The following is a 27,579-nucleotide window of genomic DNA, read 5'->3' as shown; positions in this document are numbered from 1 at the left end:
CTGTGGTGATTCTACATGCAAACTTGAAGAATCGTTTGTTTCGGCATTAATATTTATGGCGCAAAATGAGAAAAATAGTTATAGCTAGACTTTCACTTGCCAACTCGGCGAACGCTGCTTCTGTGTCTCGAGGTAAGATGTTACAGGACACCGACACGCACAATTTGTCGCGGGACCATCATCCGTCGTTCTCTTGTTCTCGGTGAAGGGTGCCGCGTACGGCACCGTCAGGTCATTAATCGCCGACCGACTCTCGAGCGATGCACATTCGTGCGTGTAACACGAGTCTCGAAGGCCCTCGTATCCCACGTTAACGGTTGTTCCTTAATGCGACACGGGGAAGGAGACTCGCCTTGAGAAGTCCCGTCGTTTCTTCGAGTGCGGAAGACACGTTAAAAATCGCTCCGCTTATCGAGGATACCGCTTCCGGACAACTGTCATCCAGGGTGGTGTTGTACGTGTACCACTGCCAAGGTGCTGTTCGGAACGAGGAGAGTCCGACCGGCGTAAAATTTTTTCGTTCAAGTGAATAAGTTCCGAGGGGAATATTCTCTTCTAGTTTGGAGAGATCAAGACTGTGCGATAACACAAAGAGCGAAGGTTGTTTCACCGGATTGGGGGATTAAGGCTCCATTCGGGATACAAGTAAGTCTGAGGATTGCGGGCTTTGCTATCGCTTTGTTTTTTACCTCCTTTTAGCTTCTTTAAACTCGTCCTTCCACATTCTTTGCGCCCGGGGTATTTTTGTGACTTAAAATAACCGTGGTGTGCTCGATGGAGGACCCCACTTCAAATTCCCGATATCCCGTAGCGCGTGTCAAAATACTTGAGATTACAAAGGATAGATCCCTGTAAACCACTTGTGAAAAATCTCTTTCTCCCTCATAAAATGTGTTTTGGTAATCTTTCACAAAATAATCTTTCGGCCCTTTTGTGCTTTACGGTCGGTAGAGATGCATATATTGAATATGTACGGAAATGTTTGAAACAAATATTATTAATAATCACATAGTTACAAAATAAACGTTAGGTCGGTGAAAACACATATTTTGAAATATAAAATTATCTAAACAAATGGGGGATGTGCAAAGAAGTATATTCATTATTAAATAGGGCGCAAATGTTGAATTATATGATCAATCGACCGTAGATAATTTTACTTTAACTGAGAAACTTAACTGAAACCTGTTTTAAAATGTGATACGGTTCATTGAATGAATCCCCGAGAGTCAATTTGATAAAGTTTAGGTTTTTCGATAAGTTTCGTATTTCGACCGCGTGTACGAGTTTTAATCAATTCAAGTGCCTACGTAACCTCAAGGAATAATTTACAATATTTAAATTTAATATTACGATATCGTATAAACTCGTCCAGGATGTTTGTCAGTTTTTTTTTTACAAATTCCTTCGAAACATGCGGATTCTCTCGAAAAGTGAATCCCTGTAACGGTAAAACGTAATCTTCACGGTTCAATTCGCGTTGAAGTAAGTTTATCGTGATTTCTGTTCGCGAGTACATTTTCACACTCTTGTATTTGCGTTTCACTGACGGCACGTTGCTTTCGTAATCGAGCCGGAGCAGTCGACAGTTATCTCCTAACATGAAATCGAGACGACATAGAAACGTCAAGTATCGGATTTTATTCGTACGTTGTTTTCACGACGTTAATGTTTGCGTTATAGATTCCGCGCTTAATAAAACGGACCGTACGTTTAGAAAGTAACAAGTTATTGATTCCATTATTTATACGAGAGAGACCTAACGAGTCACTTTCGAACGAGAGTATACTTATTTAAAATGAAAAATTATTTTAATCATTTTCCTCACAAAACTCTCGTTTGTACCGATGCATCGCATCTGTTTCGCGTGGCATTTAGAAAATACTCTCTGGGCTCTCTACGGTGGAATTAATTTCAACACTGCATCGATGTGTAATCTATAACGGGAAGCATGCATATTTTCATCGCACCGATTTCAAAACCCGTCTCGTTACCCTTGAAATATACTCAACCTGCCACAATTAAATGTCATTACTTGACGCAACGTATCGGAAAAATATCCCTTCGTTAACTCGACACTTGTTCTCTTTCCAAGCAGGACGATGGTTGCTTGTTTAGAATTCGATACTGATTCTTGTTTTTCTCTTAGACGAATAACACATACATTAACGATACGATATGAATGAGAAAGCGGATCTCCTCGATAAATAAGTTCTTTTTCTCTTTATTCGCGTCCAATAAATCACTTGTCTTCGTACGTCTTGCACAAAGAAGAAACACACGAGTTGTTTCTCTTGTAGCAGGTTATATGCAGAGAATAAGATTAAGTGACGTCCGAAGGCGGACCGCGCTTTTCATTAGCGATGATACTGGCGCGATGGAATTAATTAATTAATTGGAGATCCGCTAAGAGGCCCGAACGGTATCTCTCGTTTAAACGCACGTCGTTTCTGCGCATGTGTGCGCCGTGGAATCGGCGATAATGACGTGAAAGTGCATCCACACCGTTGCCCCAGAACAATTCTACATTTTGCCCGACCTAAGATCGTGGGAGTAAATTACTGCAAACTCTTCGGCCGATCTAAAGGCGCTGTTCGCGAGATCGCGCGTGGTCGTCTCTTTAAATGTCTCGGCGCGACACCTGTTCGAGATTTGCCGTTACCTGCTGCCGTCGACGTATCGAACGACATAAATGCCACTCACATACATCGTTCATTGATAATTGTACAGCTCCAGAACTATTCCAATGACACGCACGTATTGTGAAGTTACAAACGGGCGACTCGTAGACTCGAGAAGCTGACCCGGGACCCACGGGAGGAATATATAACCGAGAACAATTGATGTTGATTAAAGAATGGCTAGTAAAGTAACGTAACAGGACCTTTTTGTGTCCAGAGAGCTCTCCGGTGTTATATTATTACAAACGTCGACGTACTTTACCCGCGGGAGCCCCACGCAGCAGAAATATTCTAAATATATCGCAAGGATATTCGGAAGATATTGTAATATTCTTAGAATATCTCTCATGTATTTTCTTTACATTTCTTCTGCCGTGTGAGGGACACGGTTCCCGAAACAAAGAAATTGAATCAACACGACCCGCTGGAAACACACCATCCCATTAGAAGTCGCTTTCGGGACGTCGCACCGGTGCACTTATTACGTAGGGGACGATCTACGTAACGGTTTTCACGAGATTTCGATCTTTACGCATAGTTTCACAAAGGAGCGTTGTAGCTAACGAGCCCGAGGGTCTTCTCTGACGAAATATCCTCCTTTTGGAGGAGTGCGACGCATGCTAGTGGCGCATAATCGAGGAGAGTTACCTTCGCAGGCGCCGCAAGAAAAATCCCGCCGAGGAAAAGAGGCCGGTGAGAATCAGAAGAAGCTGAAACCTAATAACAGCCAGAGGCGAGATAACCGACGGAAACGACGATAGCACGCAACAAGACGACGTGCAAAGCCCCGACGACGACAAACACGATCGGTAATCGTAGCCGCGGGACCGCAAGCAGAAGCAAATGAACCGGAAAAGATCAGCGGGAGACACGCAAAGTCGGAAGTCGCAAGAGCGGTACGAACGAGAGCAGGAAGAGACGGACGAATAGGGGAAGAGACAGGCAGAGAGGGAGAGAGGGAGAGAGAGAGAGAGAGAGAGAGAGAGAGAGAGAGAGAGAGAGAGAGAGGAGAATCAGGGTAGATTGAGGGACAGGCGTCCTTGCTCCGGACTAGTCCGTAACTGTGCTCTCGCGCTCACGGGCGCCGTGGAGAACCGGTAATGACGTGAAAGTGCATCCACGAGCGAGAAGGCAGGCAGCGAGCGAGTAAGCAAGCAAACAGGCAGGCAGGCAGGCAGGCAGGCCACCGTTCTCCTAGCAGTCTCGCCTCGTCCAGGACAATCCCCTGGATCGCGGTTGGCCCCGTAGCTGGAGAAATTGTCTGCCTCACGACGATCAAAGTGCTCGCCTGACCGAGGTGGCGAACGTCTCGTTCGCCGCGCGATCGCTCAGTCGCCTCCTTTCCTCGAGTGCGTTTTCGCCGCAGCTGCGACCCGACCCAGCCGGCTCGCACCTGCGATACTTTCGACACCGGCGACACGTGTGTGCTCGAGACGGTGTTTGGCTTTTCTCCCCCCCCTCCCCCTCCGACGACAAGGGTAGGAAGTGCGCGTCTCGTGACCGCGCGGGACGATCCTACGGAGGATTCTGTGAGAAACCGCGCACAGTGCTCGGCCCACCGGCTTTTCCGCCGATCGGAGTGATTGTGGTAACCTCGTCCACCACGTTGGATAATTCACGCACGGGTAAGGGGATGGATCCACCCCCGTTGTCGCATTTCCCCGCGAAGTCCGGATGCTCACGTATGGCGGGGTGAGAGTAAACATGCGGGACGCTGTCGTGTGGTGTGTAACTTATGCACGTTTTCATGAGTCTCATTTCGAATTCAGATGAAATCCGAATCGTCCGAGGCGGATCTCAATTTTATGATAATATCGGGACAACATGTCTGACGGATATCAGATTTATGGACGGACATTTCGGGTTTGTAAAATGAGAAAGTATACGCTGCGGCGTCAAGTGTGACAGTATTATGTGAAAACTTTCACTCCTCTGATGATCCGGAAAAAAAAAGTAACATTGAAGAACCGAGATCAACGACGCGGCAGATTAAAACGGCAAGATTGGAAGATTGGTTATTGCCTTAACGAGAGAAGAGCGTACGCGGATTCCATGAAATAGATATGATTTAGGAGCTCTAAACTTATCGCATTACTTCTGCTCGTTACAACCTGAGTGTTTTATACATGAGAGTCGACATCGGCATCTAATCTTGCGTGGAACTTGCGTAGAATTCTAATTCTCATTCTTTTTCATGGCTCATTCGATCCGTATGTCGGACCACAATTTTTATCTCGAGGTCACTGTGACGCACGATGTGCTCTGAAATTAAAATGAGGCCGATGTGTGTGACACGAGTGAAGACTCGGGTCACTTACTTCTTCTCTCGACATCTCACAGACCGAGGATTGCATAAATACGTTTAGAAATCCTAAACGCAACAATTACGTCGCACGCACTTTTCAAAGTTTTACATAAACATTTGAGTCACTCTTTGCCGCTCAACCGCGAAGTATTACGTCGAGCTGACGGGTGCCTTTTTTCGCGCACGCTTAAACATATTATCCAAACGTGTGCCGCGCGCATAAGTAGCTTATCTATCGGAAATATGATCAATAATTTATTCTGCAATAAATATCTATTATTTTGTACGATAACATCAAGTTTTAACATGCAAATGTTCATACGAATATTTCCGTTCACGTGTTAACAGAGGCGTCACTTCTCCTCGCCAAATTTTCGTCTTTATATATAGTTTCTTTCTTTTAATCGCACGAAATGAGGTTTTCTCTCCGTGTGCTAAAATAGAATTTTTTATGCTCGTCAGTATAAGGACCGCTAAACTGATCATCATTTCCGAATGAGCAGATATTAGTTCGGAAAATTAGTCCACAGAGTCCGCAGTATATAAAGGCGATAACATTCTTCGCTTCGGGTCGACTGACCCGAAAACAGCCATTTGCACAGAGCGGTGTACCGGGACTTTCGACTGTAAAACGCTTGTATCGTTTACGCGTTTCACCGCGATGCGCGCGTTCGGCAAATTGCCCGTCGAAACGGCGACCCGTAGAGCGCCAGCACTTCCTAGAAAATAATTGCGGTAATTTCATTTTAAGTACCCCTCCTTCACAGGAGCGGCCATCTACGCTCGGAAAAGAGAAGCAAGCGAGAGGCGTGAGGGAAGAAATGCGCTTTGATAACCCCCGCCGTCGCGGCTGCTGAGATCCGCTGAAACAGATCGCAAGAGACCGAAAGAGACCAAATCGTCATCCCCGAGTGGTCATCCGAAGTCATCGCGGCGAAGACACGCGCGCGCTCCCGAGGCAGCGAATTCACGATGATCCTCGCGGCTGCCGCGGCCAGCCGAGTCCTGGGAGAGCGCTGATGAAGCGCGCCAGCAACAGCGGGCAGAAAAAATGACCGTCGCGATGGAGCACAAGCGGAAGAGCTCGTGGGATTCGAAGGTGAGAGATTCGTATATGTGGCGCACTTTCCCTCGCCGTGTCGCGAGTGCGTGCTTTCTTCATTACGCAGGCGCGTCATTAATTAGGGAGCGTGGCCCCGTGCGAAAACGTCAAGCGGCTAAAGTCGAGTAACGAGCCGAGCGGAAATGCAAAACGTCACTGCGACGAATTGTTCGTCGCGGCGATGAGAGACGCGAGCGACGGAGCGTCGCGCGCGGGACACTTTCTAGTCTCTCTCTCTCTCTCTCTTTCTTCGGCATCGATCTTCGAGTCTGAGACTCGAGCGCGACTCGCAACGTTCCAACGCGCCTCGAGATGCTCCGAGATAAAGGTGAACAACGCGTGCGAACAACAGTCCGAGCGTGCACTTTCGAACGCGTTGTGAACGTAAACTTCACAAAGGCACGCGCGCGCGCGCGCACACTTTCTTCATTTGATCCCGCTCGCTTGGAGCGGTCTTATCGATCTGATTAGAAACACTGCGCGAGCAGAAAACGCGAAACGACGCTATGCCGCCTCCTGAGTGCTCCTTCGGTCTGGAGTTTCATGAACGCTCCGCGAACAATCATACTCGGGGAATAAGATACCCGCCCCCTCGGCTATCATCTGGAAATAATCGCGGGCGCTGCGGGCGGTCGCGGAACAATCGCGGGATGAAAATAATCGCTCTCCCATGACTCTCGCTACGTCGGGCTTCCTCCAGCCGCCGCGGGCTCGTACGAATTCGACGTACGAATTCGCTCGTGACGCGGCCGCGAGAAAACGCGCGCGCGCGCGCGGCTTCTGATAGTTTAATTAACTCCTCGCGCCGGCATTGTACTATTTTTCGTTCGCGCGCGAATTCTCAGCGCGACTAATTCCGTTCCCGGAGATGAGAGCGCCGCCGCGCGCGATCCACCGGCCGCCGAGAAACGCGACGTCCTTTCCAGCGAATCGCGCGGCACCGCGCCGTCGATAATTACGGTGAAAGTCGCGCATCCACGAGCGCGCGCGTTCGTGCGCTCGTGCTTCGTCCTTCGATTAATTTCCCCGATTATTTCCCCCGCGTCCTGTCGCGCGCTGCTGAGGCCGCCGGGAGGCTAACGGGCTCGTCGCGGGGAGGGACTCACCTTGAACTCTCCTGCAACGTCGACGTCGAACTATCGATACTCCCGAAAGTCCTTACGATTTCTCGATCCCGCCTATTTGTTGAACGTCGCGCTGACAAGTATTATGATATTACCGTTTCTGAAAATCGCCAAGAATTGACGGATAGAAAGTCGAGAGATGAAATAAATATATTTCGAATTATATTGTTTTCTCGTATTTTTGGTTTCATTCAATCATTAGTCGAGCTTCCGTACAATGAATGAAAGCAAATACGACAGTCGACAATTAAACGCGAATATATTTGTGAATCGCGCGACAGAGCGTGTAGAACACGTCGTTAACGACGTCGTTAAAGAACCAAAATAATCGGCACGGGGGGGGGGGGAGAGGGAGAAGGCATCGTTAAATCTCGCCTTTCCCGTCGTTACCGTTCGACAAACGTCTTCGCGTACGTCTTCTTATTCCATGAGATGACTCTGCAAGAAGAAACCATCAACGACGACGAGTCATTCTCCGAAAACTGTCGTCACTCATGCGAAATTTTTCGTCCTCAGGAGGACGAGGCTGGAATTTCTGCGTTTCTCGTGCGTTCCAAATGATCGTCGACTTTCGATGGAAACGACCATGTCTAATTCGCGCGATTTCTTCGCGTCGCCAATTTCGACACAATGGGCGTCGCGGTCACGCTCGCGCGCGACTAATTGTGACACGCTTCTTGGTCCACCCTTTGTGGCGGCGCGTCTGGCTGGCACGTATCCATCTGCTTTTCATCTCCAGACCGATTGACCTTGTTCTCCAATGACCCCGAGCCACGCATGCCGCCGGATACGTACGCACGCGGCAGCGGATTGACGAAGAACTAGGCTGACCGGAATGGAGAACGATGCGTTAGGTGGGTTGGGTCGCCTGGGTTGGGCCGTCGTCATCTGCTCTATTCCCGATACCGTTACTTCACGAACACCCGATCGCGCTTGGTATTCTTAAAGGTAGCGCGCTTGTCGCTGTCTCGTCGATCAAGCTTGAACCGCGAGCAGCGGCGGTAATCGATCATCGCTCTCGGCTGGGATTCACCATCGAGAAGTGTCTCGTCGATGATCTCCTCGTACACGTGTCGCTCTTCCTCGCTATTCGCTCGACGATAAAACATTCGTCGGACGAATGTACACCAGATGTCGCACATGAGTCTTCGCATTTGCATACTAGGATTTCCTATGATTTCCGAGCGTACACTTTGTGCAAATGTGTAAGGTTGTGCCGGTTTGGAACCTTTATTGGAATATTCAGATATTCCACAGGGTGTTCCATTTTAAAGGACCCACTCGAATTTCTCAGAAACACTGCGTTAAATCGAAAAATGCTCGAGACAACAGTTGTTTAGCTTGAAGGACAGCGATAGCATTTTGTTTACAGATGGCTCCGTCGTCGAGATATTTATTGATTATCAATTTTCTTAGATGGAAATCCACAGTTTTTATTATATCATCTTTTTCTACCAATTAATTTGAACAACTTTTGTCGGGAACATTTTTCTATTTGCTTAATATATTTTGAGATATTTAAGGAAAACTTGGTAACTTTGCCAACATTTACCTTACGATATCTCGCTAACTATTCGTCGAAAGAAAAAATAGTATTAGACTTTGTTGCTTTATTTACTATCGAGAATATGGTACTATAATAGTGTCCTAACTTTTATTAAATTAATAATTTTGAAATTTCCAAAGGTCGATAAGTTAATAAAAGTTAGGGCATTATTATAGTAATATATTCTTGATAGTAAATAAAGTAAAAAAGTCTAATACTATTTTTTCTTTCGACGAATAGTTAGTGAGATATCGTAAGGTAAATGTTGGAAAAGTTACCAAGTTTTCTTTAAATATTTCAAAATATATTAAGCAAATAAAAGAATGTTTCAGACAAAAGTTGTTTAGATTAATTGGCAGAAAAAGACGATGTAATAAAAAACTGGAATTTCTATTTAAGAAAATTGATAATCAGTGAATATCTCAAAAGTCGCGCCATCTATAAACAAAATGCTATCGCTGTCTTATGTCCTCCTTCAAGCCAAACAATTTTTTGTCTTAAACATTTTTCGATTTAACAATTTATGTGTGTGTGTGTGTGTGTGAGATACACACACTTGACGCGAATAGTATCAATTTTTGTTTTCCCTTGGAATATACAAATATAATTTCATTACAACCATTATTGTTAACATTGAGCATACCCGCGTACGCGGGTGTGTACGTAGTTGGAAAATTTTAATATTCAATCAAAATATGGAAAAATATTGAAAAATTGCATTATCCAATCTGAGCGTGTTTCTCAGCGAACTTTACAGCCTTTAAACTAGACATTTTTTTTTACGCGTGTCGGAAAGTAGATTAGTGAAAAGTACGAGAGTGCCCGCGTTGTAAAGATTAAAAATCAAAGGTGTACCTTTCTCGAGAGACGACATGTTTGGCTACGTCACTGGATCGACTCTTCGTGAAATTTAATGATTTAACAGGCTCGAGACTCGAGAGTACCGAAATAACTAAGCGAAAAAAGCTTGCCGACAAGGGATAATGGTTTGTGGATAGAATAACAAGTCCGCTATCATTTTTCACGACCGCTTTTTGCCGAGGACATAGAGATGTGTTCCAGGAGTTGAGTCACCGCGTGGTGACGGTGTGACCGAGTGGATTGTAATTTAAGACGGTCAGAGAGACTCGTTCCTAGATTCTTGCTCTTTTGGAAAGGTGGCCTGTCATTTGGTATAACGGTAATAACGGTCAAGAAAGCCACGAGAGAACAGTAGTGGCTCGAATGTCGGTGCTATAGATTCTTTCCAACGGTCACTGACACTGACTCTCATCGCAGTTTGACACTCGGCCAACTGTGTTCTGTCTGGCTACAGCGACTTCGTCTTCTTCTCCTTTATTTGACTTTCGTGTCGCCGTTACTCCGTGCATACGCGATTGATTCTATTTGCGTAACGACATGATAAAACCGCGTGCGCGGAAACGCATACGCGACGGAGTGATTTACATTCATTACGAATCGTTACCCGGCAAGTCTTGTGTGAAAAGCCATTTTCGCGGGAGAGGCGCGAAAAGCCAGAGCGAGCCGCATTCTTGTTGACACAAATGGGTCGGTGCGACAATTGGAACGCTGCGAGATATTCCCGTCGCGTTTGAATGAAGAAATCACCGGCTAGACCGGAAATAAAAAATGACGAAAAGAAAAGAAATCAGGAGCTGCGCGCTAGAATCGCCAAAGTTTCGCGGCGAGACGCTTCTTAGCGAGTCTTAACCGTGACCGATCAGTTTGGATGATTCTCCAAACGATTGTGCAGAAACGTCTTTATCGCGCGAGACTCCGCATGAGGTTTCTCTCTTTACACGGTCACGAGCATGGTAAATCTAACGCGTTTTCTCGTTAACGAAGCAGACGTAATTCCTCGCCACTGGCGGAGCGACTCGCTCGAGATCGCTCGGCAACGTTTTCAACGTTCATTACGCACCGGTGGTTTATTAGCGAGACCCGTTCTAGCGGAACCAGAGGCAAAGATGCGGGAGCCCGCGCGCGCGTCTGAACTTTCACGAAAGTATCCGCTCGTGGAAAGCGCTTTTCTATAGGCGAGGTCTGATTTCCCACCTCCGCCCGGCCTTGAAGTCATTGACCGCGCCTATTAACGGAAGAACTCGAAACGCTCGCCAGTCCGAGCGTGTCATAATCTCTTCCTGCAATCGCTACCCGCCCAAGCGCTGCGTTTATCCGCACTGAATTCTACTTTCCAATCTGGTGCGTCCAAGATCGGATCAGCTCGTCTCAAGCGCGAAACGGCTCATTATCGAGATCGGCATGAAACTCACAACTGCGGTCAACCGCATCCATTTACCTAACATCTGCATTCGCCGCCTCCCCGTCTACTTTCTTTCTCCCCGGCATATAATGGCCCCGTCGTTTGTCGCGCCGTTGCGGACTCATAAGTAACGTACTGAGGTACTGACGCGCTCTCGCATACGCTCTCGTTGCATGACGATCGTTTTAAGAGAGAATCCAGTTCAAGCTGCAGGAGGAAGTCCGCCTTTCGTATCCTTGTTTCGCCGCTGTATTTAGCGCGAAACGTCGTTAGTCGTCCGATCTTGCCGATTTGTTCTCCCGATGCGAGTCCAGCGTGTGAGATCAAGCGTAAACGCGTAAGATAGAGAGATAGGTAGAGAGAGAGAGAGAGAGAGAGAGAGAGACCCTTTCGGCGCATTTCTATCTCTCGATACGAAAGTTTCTCGATGTGTCGAGAGTCCATCGAAACGTCCGACTCGACTTCTGAGTTTAATTTGATTTTACTGCATTTCTAACGTATAAATAACGTAAACGTAGACATTACCAACATTGTGCCCGTGCACGGAAGAGACCTCAGTTTTGCAGCACACACACACACACACACACTCTGTCTCTATTTACTTTCATACCAATATTTCCGAAGACGAGATGAATATTTTTCGAGGAGAGGACCTTCTCTCGTAAGTAAAGTGTTAGAATTTGTTTCTTATCGGCGGGTGTTATTCTACACTATTATTATCCAATATATATTCTTATCGCATTCTCTTTTATTACTCTCTCTCTCTCTCTCTCTCTCTTTTCACAGGCGCATAGCCTTTAAACGCTGAGGTTTCTTTCCTCGTAGAAGACCGACTCTCCTGACCTTTTGCTTTATTGCATGCGCGGCTGAAGAATTGCCGGATACCTTTATTTCACAGCGCTCGAACAAATCCCCATCGATCTGTTTCGTGCCCCGTTAAAGGAAAACTCACGGCTGCGCTTATTATTATTACTCGCCGTTTATTGTTTCACACTTAAAAACCACACGTCCCACGAATGTATTGCGCAAGAACGGGAGAGTTTTTCCAGTAAAAACGTCGCAGTACAAGCGCCAAATTAGAACGGTGCGCGAACTTTCGTTCGACTTTCGCAATGTCTTTCGCACTGTCGTTCGGTAAAGTCACTCTTTTTGCCATTCTTGTGAGTCTTACGCAACGATCGAACGATTCGCTGGTAATACGCAGTTTTTGTTGACACTAAACGTCATTCGCAGATTATCAGTTGGATTACGAGCTTGTTGCAAAACTTTCTCGCGTGTTATCTGCTTTGTATCGTCCTTTTTTTCGCAGACATCTTGTTTTCTTATTTACAAGTTCGGGAGATTTATTTTCCTTCTGAAATATCTGAACGCGATTACACGCACGTTTCTTCGACGTCGGCGCAATATTACGGAGGACACGTGTATTGTTTCTCGAGAAAAGTTATTTCGTTTATTTCCCAACACATTTCCCCCCCAAATACGATCGACCTCGTAATATTCAGTTATGGTTCACGCTCCATCCTCAAAATTGTGGAGACGAAATTTAAAGGGGAAATTAAATAACGACGATATCTCCGATTCTGCCGATTTCGTGCAACGTTATGTCAGAGTCGATGATGCGGATCAATAAAAATCCCGCGCGCAGTCCAGGCATTGTTCGTGAGACTGATATCCACGAACGAAAGGCAACTTCTCGCATCCAGTTCATCGTGTGCTATCGCCAGTTTCATAACGGACGTGGGCACATTTTTATAAAGTCGCTCTTACATAACGACATAGTAAAAGGGACTTTTCTGCTGGCTCGGCTCTGCGGCTTCGCAGGAAACATTTTACGCGCGGAGGTAGTATTATACGAGCTGCGAATATGGCATGCTGAGAAGACGTAACTTACGTTAACTTACATAATATGCAAATGCAAACATGTATAATATTACGCGTGACTGTGTCAGAGCATTAATTCGCGATCGATCATCCGAATGAATTTAGAAACATTTCTATCTTGATCATCATCTGCCGTTCTTTACATCGAGTATTTGGTCAATTATCCCTCCTCTTCATACAAAACTTCATACAAATGTGGTTTTACACGTGCTGCGTCGTGTTGCCACACGACGTGCGATCTGTCTGTCCGCGCGCGGTTTAACCAATCCTCCATTGAATGTTAATCTCCGCGCGTTTTTCTCTCGAATTACCGGACTCGCTCAACTCGGTAGGCTCGTTTCAGTAGACACGGGAATTCATTAAATCGCGACCTTTAGACACAGTTTAACATAAAGCGTAATTACGGGAACGTATCGGTATCGCCTTAACTAACATAATTAGATAATGAACGCTTATGGGCGTGCTATCGCAGCGCGCGGAAGTGATTGAAAGAAATAAAGTTTGCGATAATATCTCGCTTGCCAGCTGGCAGCAAACACACGTAATGCGTGTTTGTGTTTAAGCGTCGTAGTTCCCATACATAGGTCGCGTGAGAAAATCGGGTCAACTCTCACGGACGTTGTTTGGATATATTTACTATTACCTAACGTTTAGTTCGCTGCCTGTGCACTTTTGTTTTCCGGGGTCTCAGCTGAAAACGACTAAGCGTTTGCTTTCCTATCTAAATATTGATACAACTCGACAATAAATGACACGATTGAATTGTACTGTGGAACGACAAATTCTCTCGGTATTCCGAGGATAGATAATTCGTCCAAGGTTCCGTTGACTCGCTTTATTCTCGAGTAAGCAGGGATTACGCTAAAACGTCGCTAAAACTGCATACATCAACTTGTATTAATTTCTAAGCAGTGCGTCTGCCGTTAAATTTCATATTGTTTCAAATCTTCATAGAAATACGTATCATCATTGTTACATTTCTTCCGCGAATCATTCCTTGATTTTATAACAAACACGTAATTTTATGTCACTTAAAATGACCACAGCTTGCTTAGAAATATAAGAGACTTTATATCTGAGACGTCTTAAATCTCCTATTACGACCTTGCAAATACATTCGCCAGGAAAATCCTCTTACATTGGACTTTTACATGAAAAATATCTTCTAGCAACTTGTGACTACTCGACTACAAGTTGCCAGTTTCAACGACATAGATTTTACACGCGTTGTGGCACGCGTTTGTTCCTATTGTTGTCTCGCAGCAGACGCGAAATCGATTGTCACACTTGTACGCGAGCGAGCTACTTGGCGCGATTTAGGCGGATTTTAGTTCTTTGACTGCTCTGTGCGACCTTTGCAACGACTGTATCCAAGCTGATTACCCATCCTGCTTGCAGGCGCGATCCTTCGCGTCGGAGCGTGTGCCGGGCGTAGCATTTGAGCGAACAGAAGGCGTAGGTATATCGCGGCGCGCGCTGCATTGCGACGGTCTGCAACGTGTATGCACACGAGGGGAAGCTACGTCGCGGATGACGACGAGGTTACACCGTGACGATTACACGAGCGCTTGAATATTCGCGTTGAACGAACGAATCGCTCGTGGATCGATGCGGCGGCACCGCGTGTCCGTCTCGCACGCAGCAGCCGCGGCGCGGCGCGGCGCGGCGCGGCGCGTGTCGCGATCGCGTATCTTCATTTAAAACATCGGTAAATACCAATATAGAAAAGGGTACACCTCACGGATTTTTTTCATTTTGAAATATGTTATAAAGGAGAAACTTCTGAGTGACTTTTCCTAATACAATTATATGGGGGTCGCTTATAGTTTCTGAGATATTTGACTTTAAAGTTTTATAATTGTACGTTGAAGTATTGAGTTGGCAACTAAGTGATTGCGGATTTTGTCGACAGATGGATTTTACACTTTCTTTTGTTTCGTTAACGTGTTCAAAGTACCTAACCTATATTTTTTTCTTATTGTTTGGACTTCTACTTTTCATTTAGTACAAAAATTATATCGATTAGTTGTTTAGTTTTGTTTTTATCCCAATTTAAAAACGGAAGAGCAAGACGTGCACTTTAGACATATTTTATTGTATTATTTCCGAAAAGGCAAGAACGCATCGCAAGCACATAAGAAGTTATGTGCCGCATATATGGGAATGAAGCCTTGAAAGAAAGGCAGTGTCAAAATTGGTTTGTCAGATTTCGTTCTGGTGATTTTTCATTGAAAAATGCTCAACGATCTGGCCGTCCAGTTGAAGTCGATGAGACCCATATCAAGGCCATTATCGATTCAGATCGTCATAGCACAACACGTGATGATATTGCAGAGAAGCTCAATGTATCGCATACATGCATTGAAAAAAATTTAAAAAAGGCAAATTTCAAATTTTGAATTTTCATTTTTATTTAAAATCCGCAATCACTTAGTTGCCAACCCAATATATCTGAAGTAGAGGCAAATATATAGAAAGGGGTACACCTCATCGGTTTTTCTCATTTTGAAATATATTTTAAAGGATGAAATTCTGAGTGACTTCCTGATACAACTATATTTGATTTCAAAGTTTTTGGAATTCTCCTGATTATCCTGGAATTAAATTCCAGATATCATAAGCTGACGTTATTTACAGTATAATCCAAACGGTTAATCCAAACATAGTATATACATAGAAATATAGGAAATAATATAATATATATAAGCGGGAGAAGGGCTCTGCCCCTTCCCCGCACCCCCTCCTCAAAAAAATCCTAACCTAACCTAACTTACGGCATCTTTATATACTGTTGGGCGATATTGAAAAGATCTCTTTAAAAGCCACAGTACCTAATTACATGCGAATATTATAATAAGTTAAGTTGAGCCAGGTGATTGATCTTAAGAGAACTTTTTTCAACAATGTCCAAAAATATATAAAGATGCAATAAGTTAGATTAGGTTAGGATTTGTTTGGGGATGGGCGGAGCCCCTTTCCCGCTTATATGTACTGTTTCCAATATTTAAAGTGAATGGAAACTCTGCTTGTCTACTTCAAATATACTTCAACGTACAATTATAAAACTTTAAAGTCTCAAATATCTCAGAAACTATAAGCGACCCCCCATATAATTGCATCTCAGAGAAAGTCACTCAGAATTTCATCCTTTATAACATATTTCAAAATGAAAAGAATCGGTGAGGTGTACCCTTTTCTGTTTACTTTTACCAAAACATCGTTGCATAACGCACAATTCGTAATCGCGGGAAGACAAATAAAGAGGCGTCGAGGCTATTTTTGCGCGGTACCGCGCGCCTTTCAAACGCGTACGTACATTCTTACCGATGCCCGACGAACCTCTCAGGACTTTCTCGTGTTTTTCACAGCGAGAGCACCTCCTGCGACGTTTGTATTCTTCTCTAAGACGTTTCTAAAACGGTAACCGTGAGCAGGCTCTCATTCTTTTCGCTCCGAAGAAAGTTCGAGAGGCAGAATTAAATGTCGTGGGATTCGCCAGACCTTACTCTGCATTTACCGATTATATCAGAAAGTATACATTTCTGGAGTTAATGCGTTTGTTAATTTGAGTCGCCTCGGAGACGGAATTATACGCGCATCGTGCGCGTAATTCTTTTCTTCATTTGCTTGCTCGTCGATCTCACGCGATAGCGATAGCGCAGTCGGGTCTGTTAAGCGCAAAGATGTTGATAAACTGTTATTTCTTCACTCCGGCGCGGGCTTCGCGACCAGCTCGCGATCGTCTCGCTTTGTTTCGGCCCCGAGACGGAAGCGATGCGATCGTTAATGCAAGTCGTGCCGCAGTGAGGAATCGCGGTAATCCTCGTTCTTTCGAACTGCTAAAAATTTATTGACGCTACGAGAGAGAATGGGATGTTTCATCAGCGGTGAGACACCGCCCACTATTATTTTGCCGGATTGTTTCAGCAATCTCCCTTTCGTAATGCGCGATTTGTCATTACCGGGATTATACTTTGTTACTAGCAACAGTAATCCCGAGTATATACAGAAAAAGTGTACGGAATAAATAAACAATTGTGCAACCAGAGATCTTGGAAATCTGGATATCACAGCTCTCTCGTTCGAGTTACTCTCCTCATATGTTAGAGATAATTAAAGACAGACGTCAAACTTTTATTTTTACAGAGCTTGCAGCCTTTTGTTTCATTGGCGATTGATTGTCTTTTTTCTCAGTTGCTATTTTATTTCTCGTCGGTATCACTTTCCTCTGTTCTTCAATCTCTCGCTTGTCGCGAGTATATATCCGTCTCCTACATCGTCGAGATCGCCGATATAAAATGCAAGTGCATCTTCATTCGTAGATCTCGGTGAGCACGGTGAGTACCAGAAGATTCAGCCGAGCCGGGACACCAAGCTCCATCTTGTCTTCCGACAGCGACATCCGCTTCACCAGGAAACTCGGCGGCCAATATCGTTGCGGATGCTGCGTTCTCGCCGCCTTCCTGCTCTTCCTCCTCTTCTCGGGCGTCTCCATATATCTTGGCTGTAAGTACACCGCCGCAGAGGCTGCAAGTTGCTCATTGACGACGCGAAAGTTCGCGGGAGACAGCAGTTTCGTGGACGCCTAAGAAAACCGCCTAAGAGAGACTCATCAGTAACATCGCGTCATGATTAACAAACATAATTAAGAGGATCGCGGATCTCTCGCTTGCAGTGAGTCCGCCATCACGCAATGCGCGGACGATGCAGGCGTCGTTAGGCCTGGTCTACAATACGAGGGCAATCTGAAAAGTTGTCGGCCTAACAATGAAAGAAAATTTTTTGCCGTGAAATATGTTTTATTTTTCAATATAATCTCCTGAAACTTTAATACATTTATTCCAAATACAGTTTTTCCAATAATTCAATAAAGTATGATTCCGCAAGGTTCCTTTCACTCTGCTGTGTAATGGTGGATCCAAGTTTCATCAACAGTTACGAAACGACGCTTGAGATCCATTTTATTTCGCTTAAAACGATCCAAACACGCTTGAGAAAAAATACGCATTCGAATGCGCTTTTGGTCAATTGTTAGCAAATGCGGCATCCATATTGCACAAAGCTTTTCCAACTGGTGCTACTACTCGAATGACTTGACAGATCGAATAAAATTTTACATGGGTTTATATCAGGAATGCCACTTTCCGATACAATCATAGTTTGACAGTTTCTAATGCCATGTATGTGTCAGGTCGAGAACTTTTCAGACTGCCTGCGTACGCGTCGTAAGCTGTAAGCCGTAAGAACTGACCAATTATAGCCGATTATTTTTGTAATAATCGACTGTGATTCGCCAATTCTTACGGCTTACAACTTACGACACGTATTGTAGACCAGGCCTTAAGTCCGTGTCGCACTACGGATTGAAGATCAAGGATCGCGGATTGAAGATTAGATTTTGACAAATCAACAAACTTCGGTTTTAATTTGCTTTATTCCGATTGGTCAAATTTCAATCTTCAATCCGTAGTGTGACACGGGCTTTAGCCAGTCGCTTGATGCTCAAAGTATCCTCCTCTCTAGCAACAAACTCGTCGCTCGACGAGTGTTCTACCGAACGATTTAATCGACTCCTCGCTGACGATACTCATCGGTTATTATCCGAAATGTGCATGCTAGATCGTCGTTACGTCCTACTCCGATCTCGCCGCTATAATTATTGCCTCGACGTTGTTATAAACACACGCCTCTCTCGTCTCTCATTGACCGTTACCGAGTCGGGGCATTTTCGTCACGCGAACGTCTCGCCGCTTTCACTCGCGCCGTTCTTGCGTACTTGCGGCGGGCAGCGTCGCAAATGAAATTATTCCACTGTTAAACCGGCAATCGGCGAGCTAGCGGGCATGAAATTATCCCGGTAACGCATCGCGCGACCGGGAGGATGGACGCGTTCACGCTGCGTGAACAGTTCGCGAACTGTGAAGCGCGATCGGCGACGATTCGGCTTTGTTCGAATGAATGGCGTTTCACTCGTAGGCGCGTGCACTTCACCTTGGTATCACCTTGGTGTGGCTCGGCGCACACACGCGTTACCGTGCGTAACACATCACGACGAGAACGAGGCTCGGACGAAGGGAGGAAGTGGAAACGGTTGTATCTTGCTCTGTGCTATGTTAGGAAGCATTGTTCTCGGATCAGCGCCGGTACCGTCAAATCATCGATCTCGGTGACGTTAAGTAGGAGGTTTTCAGCTTCGAAGAACACCTTTCGAGAAAAACATCGCACTTGTGCCTTGCTCCTTGGCTTCAGTCTACGAACGGATCGTTCGTATTCTCGGGGAAGGGGAAAGGTTCACTTCTTTCCTCGAAGAAAGGATTCTTTGTGAACTGTCTCCGTATTTTGTAGTCTGTATAAGCGATCACGATGTTTGTCACCAAGACACGACCGACGAAAGTTTTTATTATATTTTTATAACATTTTGTTATAATTTTGTTATAATATTTTTTCAATAGTGCGTCAAGAAGGTCGCTGAAAATCGAAAGAAACTTTTTGATCGACGCAATAAACACCTTCGGTCGCGTCACGCTGTTAAATACACTCGATCACCTAAATCGCTCGTATATGAAAATAATTAACAAACACAACGGTCCTAACGCCGCTGTGACACTCTCTCGTCTCCGACGAGAAGGAACTTCTCTCCCCTCTCCGAGAGCGTCGGGCACTTATCGGTAAATCAACGTGACTATCGGCAAGAGGTTCGATCGGAAGTGTACACTAACGTTTCTTCGGCTACTCGGTAACTCGGTCAGACCGTTATGCGTGCGTGCTGAAAGACCTCAATGGGCTTTGGCCGCATCACCTTCTTTCTGCCTTTCATCTTCTACTCCTCACTCGCGCTCGCTCTATCTGTTCTCGACTCCGATCAGCCGGCAGCGATTTTTATCGCGCGTCGCAGCGCGATTCACTCGCGGCGCTATGAATTTCGCGACTTGTAACACCGCCGCTTATCTCGCCGGGGGCGATCGCGAATTCATCGACGGTTATTTACAGCGTATTTAAGCTCGGCTCAGCCGCGATGCAACGAACACGGACTTCCACTCGCGCGCACGCGCGATACAGCGAGGCGGCGCGACGCGAAGTCAGCAATTCTCGCAGCCGCTTAATTCGTGTTTACGATCGAGAGGAATAAGAGGTCACGGGGAAGATGCCTCACGATCGTGCCGGTCCATTGAGGTCTTCCAGCTGGCAAAGGCATAACGGTCTGACCGAGTTGCGCTGGCCGAGCTGGTACGTGCCTAGTCCAACGGTCGACCTTAAAGGTGGGGATTCGTGTCCTTGAAACATTTGAGATCCTGCGGCACTGTAACCTATTCCACGATCGACGAAATTACAGTAGAACGGCCGACTGCCTCGAAAAGTCATTTCCATATCTAGATCTCCGCGTTCCGCACTTCACGATTCTGTCGGAGAGCATTTTTTTACTACAGTTTTTTGCTACAGTTGAAACTTGTTCATTCATGATAGTTTAGGATATATCGTACGTACTTTAGGCGTCGGCTACTCATCATTTTTTCGCTTCGCATCGCCGATTAGCCCACGAGCGCCCCGTTCGGTTTTGTCACCATTGACACCCACAAGCGCAAGTTTTCACGGAGTGACGGACAAACGCGCAATCAAGATGATTAGAAGGGTTTGTCTCTTTGGGAAATGTTCTTGCTGAGAATCCAGAAATAGAAGCGGCCGGATGCACGCCCAGTGTGGACTCATGCCCAGGAAGGATTATCTCAGGATCTCATTGCCTCTCTCGACGAGACAAAAGCACCTCTAGATTACGCCGTACACGTCGCTGGAGCAAGATGGATTGATTTTTAGTCAGACCGAGCCATTTATATCTATCAACTATCTCACATGCGCTCAACAGGCACATGAGGAAGTGTTTCTGGCTTCGCGCGTCGCGATAATGCAACGTTCATTAGTCACACATGAGAAAAGTGCGGCTGCACAGCGCGAGTATCTCGCGAGCGTTGCGCCTCGGAAATCGCGTCTCGCGTATCCGCGAGGAGAGATACCTTATCATAGGCGTCGCGTTTAAGTGACGAGGCGTAACGTGGCGTTATTGCCGTCGATCGACGCGACAAGACCTGGACGGAGCTCATCTCAGGGATGCATTAACGACGCAGCAGAGAAGAATCTCCGCGTCTTCTTTCGCTCCGAGGAGACGAGAGAGAGAGAGAGAGAGAGAGAGAGAGAGAGAGAGAGAGAGAGAGAGAGAGAGAGAGAGAGGGAGAGAGAATCTCATACACTCGTCCGAAGAAACCCAGAGACGTTCTCACGTCGCGTCGCTCATCCCAGCTTCGAAAGAAGACAAGCGAGGGACTGTCGCATGTGCTAGATCCCTACTACCGGAGTTAATGAGAGAGCCTCTCGCGATTATCTCGTTATCTCTGGAAAAGAGATATCTCGCCGCCCATGGCTGTAGTGCGCGGGGTCAGGAAGGTGTTCTCTCGCGGGGCGAATCGCGTCGAGAATCGAGCCGCCCGGTGAAAGGTGATTCCTAGCTGCCGAGAACCTACGTGAACGACCCACGAGGGCAGAGGGGGCAGAGGGGGCGGCAAGGATCGCTGCGGGCACCTGCGTGCTCCCGATTTGTCTCTCGTATCGCCTGGCTCGCGGAAAATTGACCGCGCGCGCGCGCGTGCTGAGCGATCGACCGGCCGACCGGCCGACCGACGTTGTAATGACAGCGCTCGGAGAGCGAGAAACCCGCCTTTTCCGCGGCGCAACATTGTTGGCACGTTCCTCGGCAGCGCTCGGCTCTATCATTTGCCGATCGTACATACATTAGAAAGCCAGGCTGTGATACGCCGCGAATTACGGCGGCGGGGCCTGAGCGCGCCAAGTCGCGACGTTCTAAATTCCTTCCTTTGTGGCCACTCGGCTCGGTCAGATTGCTGTTTTCCGTGAGGAGGACGCTGAGGAGGACGAGCGAGCTCGTCATCGCGCCGGCTCGTCGTCCCGTAAGTGGCACTCGACGAATTATCCCGCCGGGGCCTCTCGTAAACAAATTCTTACGCGCGATACTCGGCGACTGGCGGCGGCGGCGGCGGCGGCGGCGGCGGCGGCGGCGGCGGCGGCGGCGGCGGCTAACGAAGCGGCGCATTATAATTATTTATTTATTAAGCGTTTTCACAGCAATAACGGAGCGGAATAACCGCCGTCATTTTCGCAGCCGTCTCAAGCGTCGGCGATCGGTGTTTGCGTCCCCGCGGCGTCACCGCGATTCTGTCACACGCGAGTTCATCAACGTGTCTCTCGATGCGCGAAAACCGCGGCGAAATTGTTCATTAGCCGGGTGTTTGTCCGGTTAAACCACGAGACGGAATGATTTAATGCGAAGATGACGATAAACGAGCCGAACGCCGTCTCGGTCGAAGGATTTGATCGGAAGGTTTGGTCTTCGACTTTTATATAATATAAAAACCGAAAATTCTGTTTATAATTATAACTTCTCTCCAGTTTGTAGGACCAAAATTTCTCGAAGTCAAACGCATTCGGCTCGTTCGTCGTCGCGCTGATCTACCGAGATTTGTCTCCACATTCTCTCCACATTTTCGCGCCTTGTTGATGGAACTAGAGGTTTGCTCTTCTCATTACAGACACGTTCCTCACGTCGGACCCGCCCGGCGATCAGGTATTCCTCGCGACGTTCCGAGTTACCAAGGGTGACTCCTTCACCGCGGAGCTGGCAGATCCCACCACCGAGGCCTTCCGGCTGCGATCGCGGGAGTATCGCGATCGGCTGAATCTCATCTTCCGTCGCAGCTGGCTGAAGCTATCATTCCTCTCAGCGGACGTCCTGGCGCTTGACGGGTAATTCGTAAAGTCTGCCGTGGCTGCATCGATCAAAACCGTCGTATTACTTCCTGCTCGGGATTTAATTGAACATAATACGGCTAGAAACAGGAGATGCGTATCGCGCGTGTTCTCGCATTGAGATTTCGAGTCCGTCTCCGTCTGCCTCTCACCTCGCCGCCTGTAATTACATCGCGCTGTCGCACGAGGCACACCCTAGAGAGGTGCCTTGCGGAGACAAATTATGCAACGGCATATCCAACGCGCCGTGTATCAGCGATCAGAAAATTGGCCGATTACAAAGCACACAAGCGCCGGGTATCTTTCCTACCGGCCGGCCTGGCCGGTTCCTGTTGCTTTCGAGAAATCGATTTTCGCAGAAGGAACGCCGCCGCGCGAAGACACCTGACACTGTGTGAAACTGACGGAGACAGCTCCCGCCGGCTACGCGCGCCGCAGAGAAATCGAACGAGATCGCTTCGCAGCTTTCTCGTGATCTCTCACGACACTTGCTCCATTCAGGGTGCGATGAGATGTTGCCGCCATTATCGGCGCTGCCACGTTCATCAATAATGTATCATGCACGAGCTTGCGGATTTCACCGATTTATCGTCGGTGCTCGGCCGCGAGGCGAGAGAGTTGCGGTGTGTCGCAACGTGATCTCAGAAAGCGATTCGCGTGAGATTTTACCCCCTCCCTCCCTCCCCCCCCCGCCCCGCCGGGATCTTTCACGTGGAGATTGCAAGTTTCATCGGTAAATTGTCGAGCAGCCGCGAATTCCTGAATTCCCAAGCGAATCGGGAGACGCCACTGCGACTCATCCGCCAGGCACAGTTCGTTGATTAGCGAACTGATAAGGGATAAAAATTCGCTTTCAATGCAAGTATGACGTATTACGTGATCTAAAGTAATCTAAATAAATAAGTAAATGAAAGGGTGGCCAAAGAAGCATCTTAGTCGTTAATAAGTCTTCTTTGATGTCTTATTTTCTGGACAACTTTTTTAACATATATCTTTCGCGTTAAAACATTGAACGGCAGGACTGAAGGACGCGACTTGGTGGTGCACTTCGATGTGAAGTTCGACCCGCGATACCAGACGATAACCACCGGCAATATTGTGGATATTCTATCACGGGAGTTGAGCCCGGAAACTTCGCGGTACCTCGCGAACCTGACGATAGAGGCGAAGAGCCTTGAGGTGCAGGAGAGCCTGAAAGCCCTTAACGCGCAGTTCAGCCCGCAATCGACCGTCTCGACGTTACCGCCGACGACGACAGCCCCTCCGCCGAGGAGATGCAGCAAACTGGACCTGGGCTACTGCAAACATCTGCCGTACAATATCAGCTCGTATCCGAATACATTGGGACACCGGTCGCTGGCAGATGTTGAGGAAGATGTCATCGCTTTTAGGTACTTTTTCTTTTTGCATGTTAAGCTCACAGCGGACCGATAAAGCAAATCGTAAATGATGCGCAGCCATACCTTAATTCCACCTTTATCAACGGGAGAAAATAACTTCTTTGGCATCACAAAATCAAAATTACAGCGGAAAGAAATAACTGTCGCACCAGCGAAGAAGTAACAACGGTTTCAGCACGGGCGTTTCACCATAGCTGACTCTTCAGTGTATTACATAATTAAAGCAATAAAAATAATGTGTACACGAGACAACGATGTAACAGTGTGAATCAAGCCTAATGATTACAAATCGAAACCAGGGAGCTGGTGGACGCGGAATGCTATCCGTTGGCCTACGACTTCGTCTGCCAGGTATTGCAGCCCGCGTGTCGATCGAGTCAGCCGGAGGACCTGCTGCAACTGCCTTGTCGCAGCTTCTGCAGGGAGTTCTGGAACGGATGCGGCAGTCGACTTCCTGAGAAGATTAAACGCTCCTTAGATTGCTCCAATTTCCCGGAGTACGTTGACCCTGGTAGTTGCAGGCCGAAACCAGGTGAGAGTAATTACCGCGGCCGCATCGTAGCTTTGATGATTACCGCCAGAGTCTCTCCTCGCGGAAGCGAGACACTAACGGTAGCGCGTTCGATGAGCTTGAAAATTGATACATCGCGTGTCGCGACAGGATGCGTCCAAGCGCTTCAATCGAAGGCGCTGTCGCCGAGGATTTGCGATGGAGTGATCGACTGCCCGGATCTCTCGGACGAGAAGAATTGCGCCTATTGTCGAGACGGCTACATGCACTGCGGAGTGGGAAGAACCTGCATACCGCACGCGAAACGGTGCGACGGCAAAGCGGACTGTCCGAATGGCAGCGACGAGAAGGACTGCCGTGAGTAATGTGCGACGAGTAGCGTTGACAACAAAGTTGAAAATCGGATGGTTTCAGGAAGATTTTAAGGAATTCCAAGAGAAGGAGATTTCTCGATAAATTCTATTGTAATAATGTTTGTGCGTGTTATCATAAGTTTTGTTGCAACTTTGCAGTGTCTTTGGCACCGAGCGTTCATGCGTTACGATCGCAATTGTGGAGCACCCCGCACGCCGCAAGGTACAATAAAGAGGGCTACGTTGTGTTCAACGAAAAGGGCACCGTCGGGAAACTTTGCACGGCAAACTTGAACGCCACCCTCCCAGACACCGAGATGGATAATGTTTTGCAAACGGCAGCGAGTTCGTTGTGCACTTTGCTCACGTACACGTAAGTATTCGCGTCGCTCAATAAAGCTCCGCTCTGCCAAAGTTTTTCTTCAATGTACTTTCGAAGTGCAGTAACAAGTGAGTTTTATATTCGCGTCGTGCGTACAACGATGAAAAAGACCGTTACACAGAGATCGTTGTGTCTTGCGATTGTAGCGGTGTGGCTTCCGTTGAAGTGAGAATTGACGATGAAGAGGATGTACCATACGTATACATGGAAGATCCATCAGCGCCGGAAATTACTTTCGTCAGGGCTCCTTGTCCCAGTAAGGAAGTGCTGTACGTTCGATGCTCTGATCTCGGTACGGAATGCTAATTTCCCAAACATGTCACACGCAATAAGCCTGATCGCCTGATTGCGTGTGATGTACTTTTCATCTGTATTATTATTTATTATATTATCGCATCTCACCGCATGCGTTTCCGGCAACCAGAATGCGGGGTGCAACCTTTGCGCAACAACGGTGGTACCGAAGGTCTCAATAAAATGGCAGAACCCGGCGACTGGCCCTGGCATGTCGCGCTCTTCAAGGAGGGAGTTCATGTTTGCGACGCCACTCTTGTGGCGGATAACTGGTTGCTCACGACCGCGTATTGTTTCCAAGGGTGAGCACAGGCATTGTCCGAGTCGCTTTATTATACGGTGTATGGCGTACTATACTGACGAATTCTATCGCATTGTAATTTTAACGGGATCGATTGTCATTGTAGCCAACCAAAAGCGGAGTGGTCGGCCAGACTTGGCGTCGTACGACTCTCGAGCACTTCGCCTTGGCAACAAGAACGCAGAATCGTCGGCATGATTAAATCACCGGTGGAAGGCACGACCGTTCTGGTGAAATTGGACAGACCGGTGACGACCTTTTCGGACTTCGTGAGACCGGTTTGCCTGCCCTCCAGCGAAGATCCACCGAGCAACGCGTCGCAATGCAATACTCTCGGCTGGGCTAGAAACCGTACGTCGGCGATCGTTTTGTGTTGATTTTTGTCCATAACTCGAGACTGTCAAACATTTGGAAAATTTGACTTTTCTCGCCGCTTCATCGGAAGTTATTAGAATATTTGTTTGATGTCCTAACAGCACGATATATCTTTTATTAATAAAACGGATTCCAAAAATGTATTCATTGGATTAGATATAGCGCCACGATAACACAAAGAATTCATATGATTAAGTTTTTCGTGTTCTTCACACAACATTGCTTTGGTACTATGTCAAACAGAATATTGCGAATTAAATTTAAGAAAAAATAATATATTTATTCAAAATATCAATATTATTATTTCTTCGGTCAAATACGGAATAAGAAATTTCTTAATGTGTGGATATATGGTGTTTATTCTTTTTTAACACAGGCGATTTGCTGCAAAGGGTACAGCTCAAACATAGCGCGATGGAGAGGTGTGAAAACATTAGCATCCCGTCGGTAAACAGTGTTTGCACCGAGCAGGCGTACTCCATGGACGATTGTAACGTGAGTCAAGATTTATTTAAGAATAGAAACATTCACCTGCGTCTTTCTTTACAATTATTTTCAATTGAATTAATTCATTACTCATATCTACGTTAAGAATAAACATCTCATTTTTTCATCGTCCAAGAGAAAAACTTTTTCTTAATAATTACTAATTCTAGAAATGTTTTATCGCTAAATTTTAAACAGGAGGAGGAGCTCGCCGGCAGTCCAATGCTGTGCCTTCAAGCAGACAGTCGGAAATGGGCACTGACTGGCATTGGCAGTTGGAGGATAGCCTGTTCGAAGGATGGCCTCGAGAGACCTCGACTGTACGACAAAATTTCGTCGCATATTGACTGGATTAGGTCCACTATCGCCTGAGACTTCGAGTTTATTGTTCGACAAATATCGTTGGACGAGAGCTCGCAACATTCATTGCATTCCAAACTGGAACTGATACCGAGAGGAACAAAATTGTGATAGAAATTGCTAATTTGTTACGCGATACCGTTATCGTACGCTAACAGACAATCACATTCGTCGCTGCTATCAGCGCGCTGCTTCGTCGGATACGAAGAAATCGTATTCTGCGTTCTTGTAAATATAAGTATCTTAATCTAGGACATGAAAGTCCTTTGTTACCGTGGCATAATTTTTTAACTTATTTCTCTTGTCCTATATATGTATGTAGAATGAAAAAATGTGTATATATATATATATATATATACATTTATTGCTCTACATATGTATACATAATCGCTTTGTATCTTA

The 27,579-nt window shown here is 46.6% G+C and overlaps 1 protein-coding gene across 4 annotated transcripts; it reads left to right on the top strand.

Moving 5' to 3' along the window:
* The first annotated feature begins 231 nt into the window (after positions 1-231).
* LOC105191439 (atrial natriuretic peptide-converting enzyme) lies at positions 232-27,579 on the top strand. Of its 4 annotated transcripts, none has more exons than XM_011154848.2 (13): positions 232-645; positions 5,754-6,085; positions 17,225-17,408; positions 22,499-22,712; positions 23,735-24,106; positions 24,415-24,647; positions 24,777-24,983; positions 25,139-25,352; positions 25,508-25,653; positions 25,786-25,957; positions 26,063-26,307; positions 26,708-26,826; positions 27,016-27,576. In XM_011154848.2, the coding sequence occupies exons 2-13, from the start codon at positions 6,038-6,040 to the stop codon at positions 27,187-27,189; spliced, it is 2,328 nt and encodes a 775-aa protein (XP_011153150.1). In that variant the 5' UTR covers positions 232-645; positions 5,754-6,037; the 3' UTR covers positions 27,190-27,576. The 4 variants fall into 4 exon arrangements, with proteins under 4 accessions (XP_011153150.1, XP_011153151.1, XP_025152957.1 ...); XM_011154849.3 differs by lacking the exon at positions 232-645 and adding an exon at positions 3,733-4,306; XM_025297172.1 differs by lacking the exon at positions 232-645 and adding an exon at positions 4,383-4,405.

The sequence above is a fragment of the Harpegnathos saltator genome, unplaced genomic scaffold, assembly GCF_003227715.2.
Source record: "Harpegnathos saltator strain DR-91 unplaced genomic scaffold, Hsal_v8.6 scaffold171, whole genome shotgun sequence".
Classification (NCBI taxonomy): Eukaryota; Metazoa; Arthropoda; class Insecta; order Hymenoptera; family Formicidae; genus Harpegnathos; species Harpegnathos saltator.
Note: the sequence above shows the minus strand (reverse complement) of the source record. Positions and strands in the feature narration are given on the sequence as shown.

Bases quoted from the DNA above. Each gene is read 5' to 3' on its own strand.
- LOC105191439 (XM_025297173.1), top strand. From the start codon at position 6,038: ATGACCGTCGCGATGGAGCACAAGCGGAAGAGCTCGTGGGATTCGAAG. The intron at 24,648-24,776 runs GTGAGAGTAATT...GTGTCGCGACAG, and splicing joins TAGTTGCAGGCCGAAACCAG to GATGCGTCCAAGCGCTTCAA. The intron at 26,308-26,707 runs GTACGTCGGCGA...TTTTTAACACAG, and splicing joins TCTCGGCTGGGCTAGAAACC to GCGATTTGCTGCAAAGGGTA.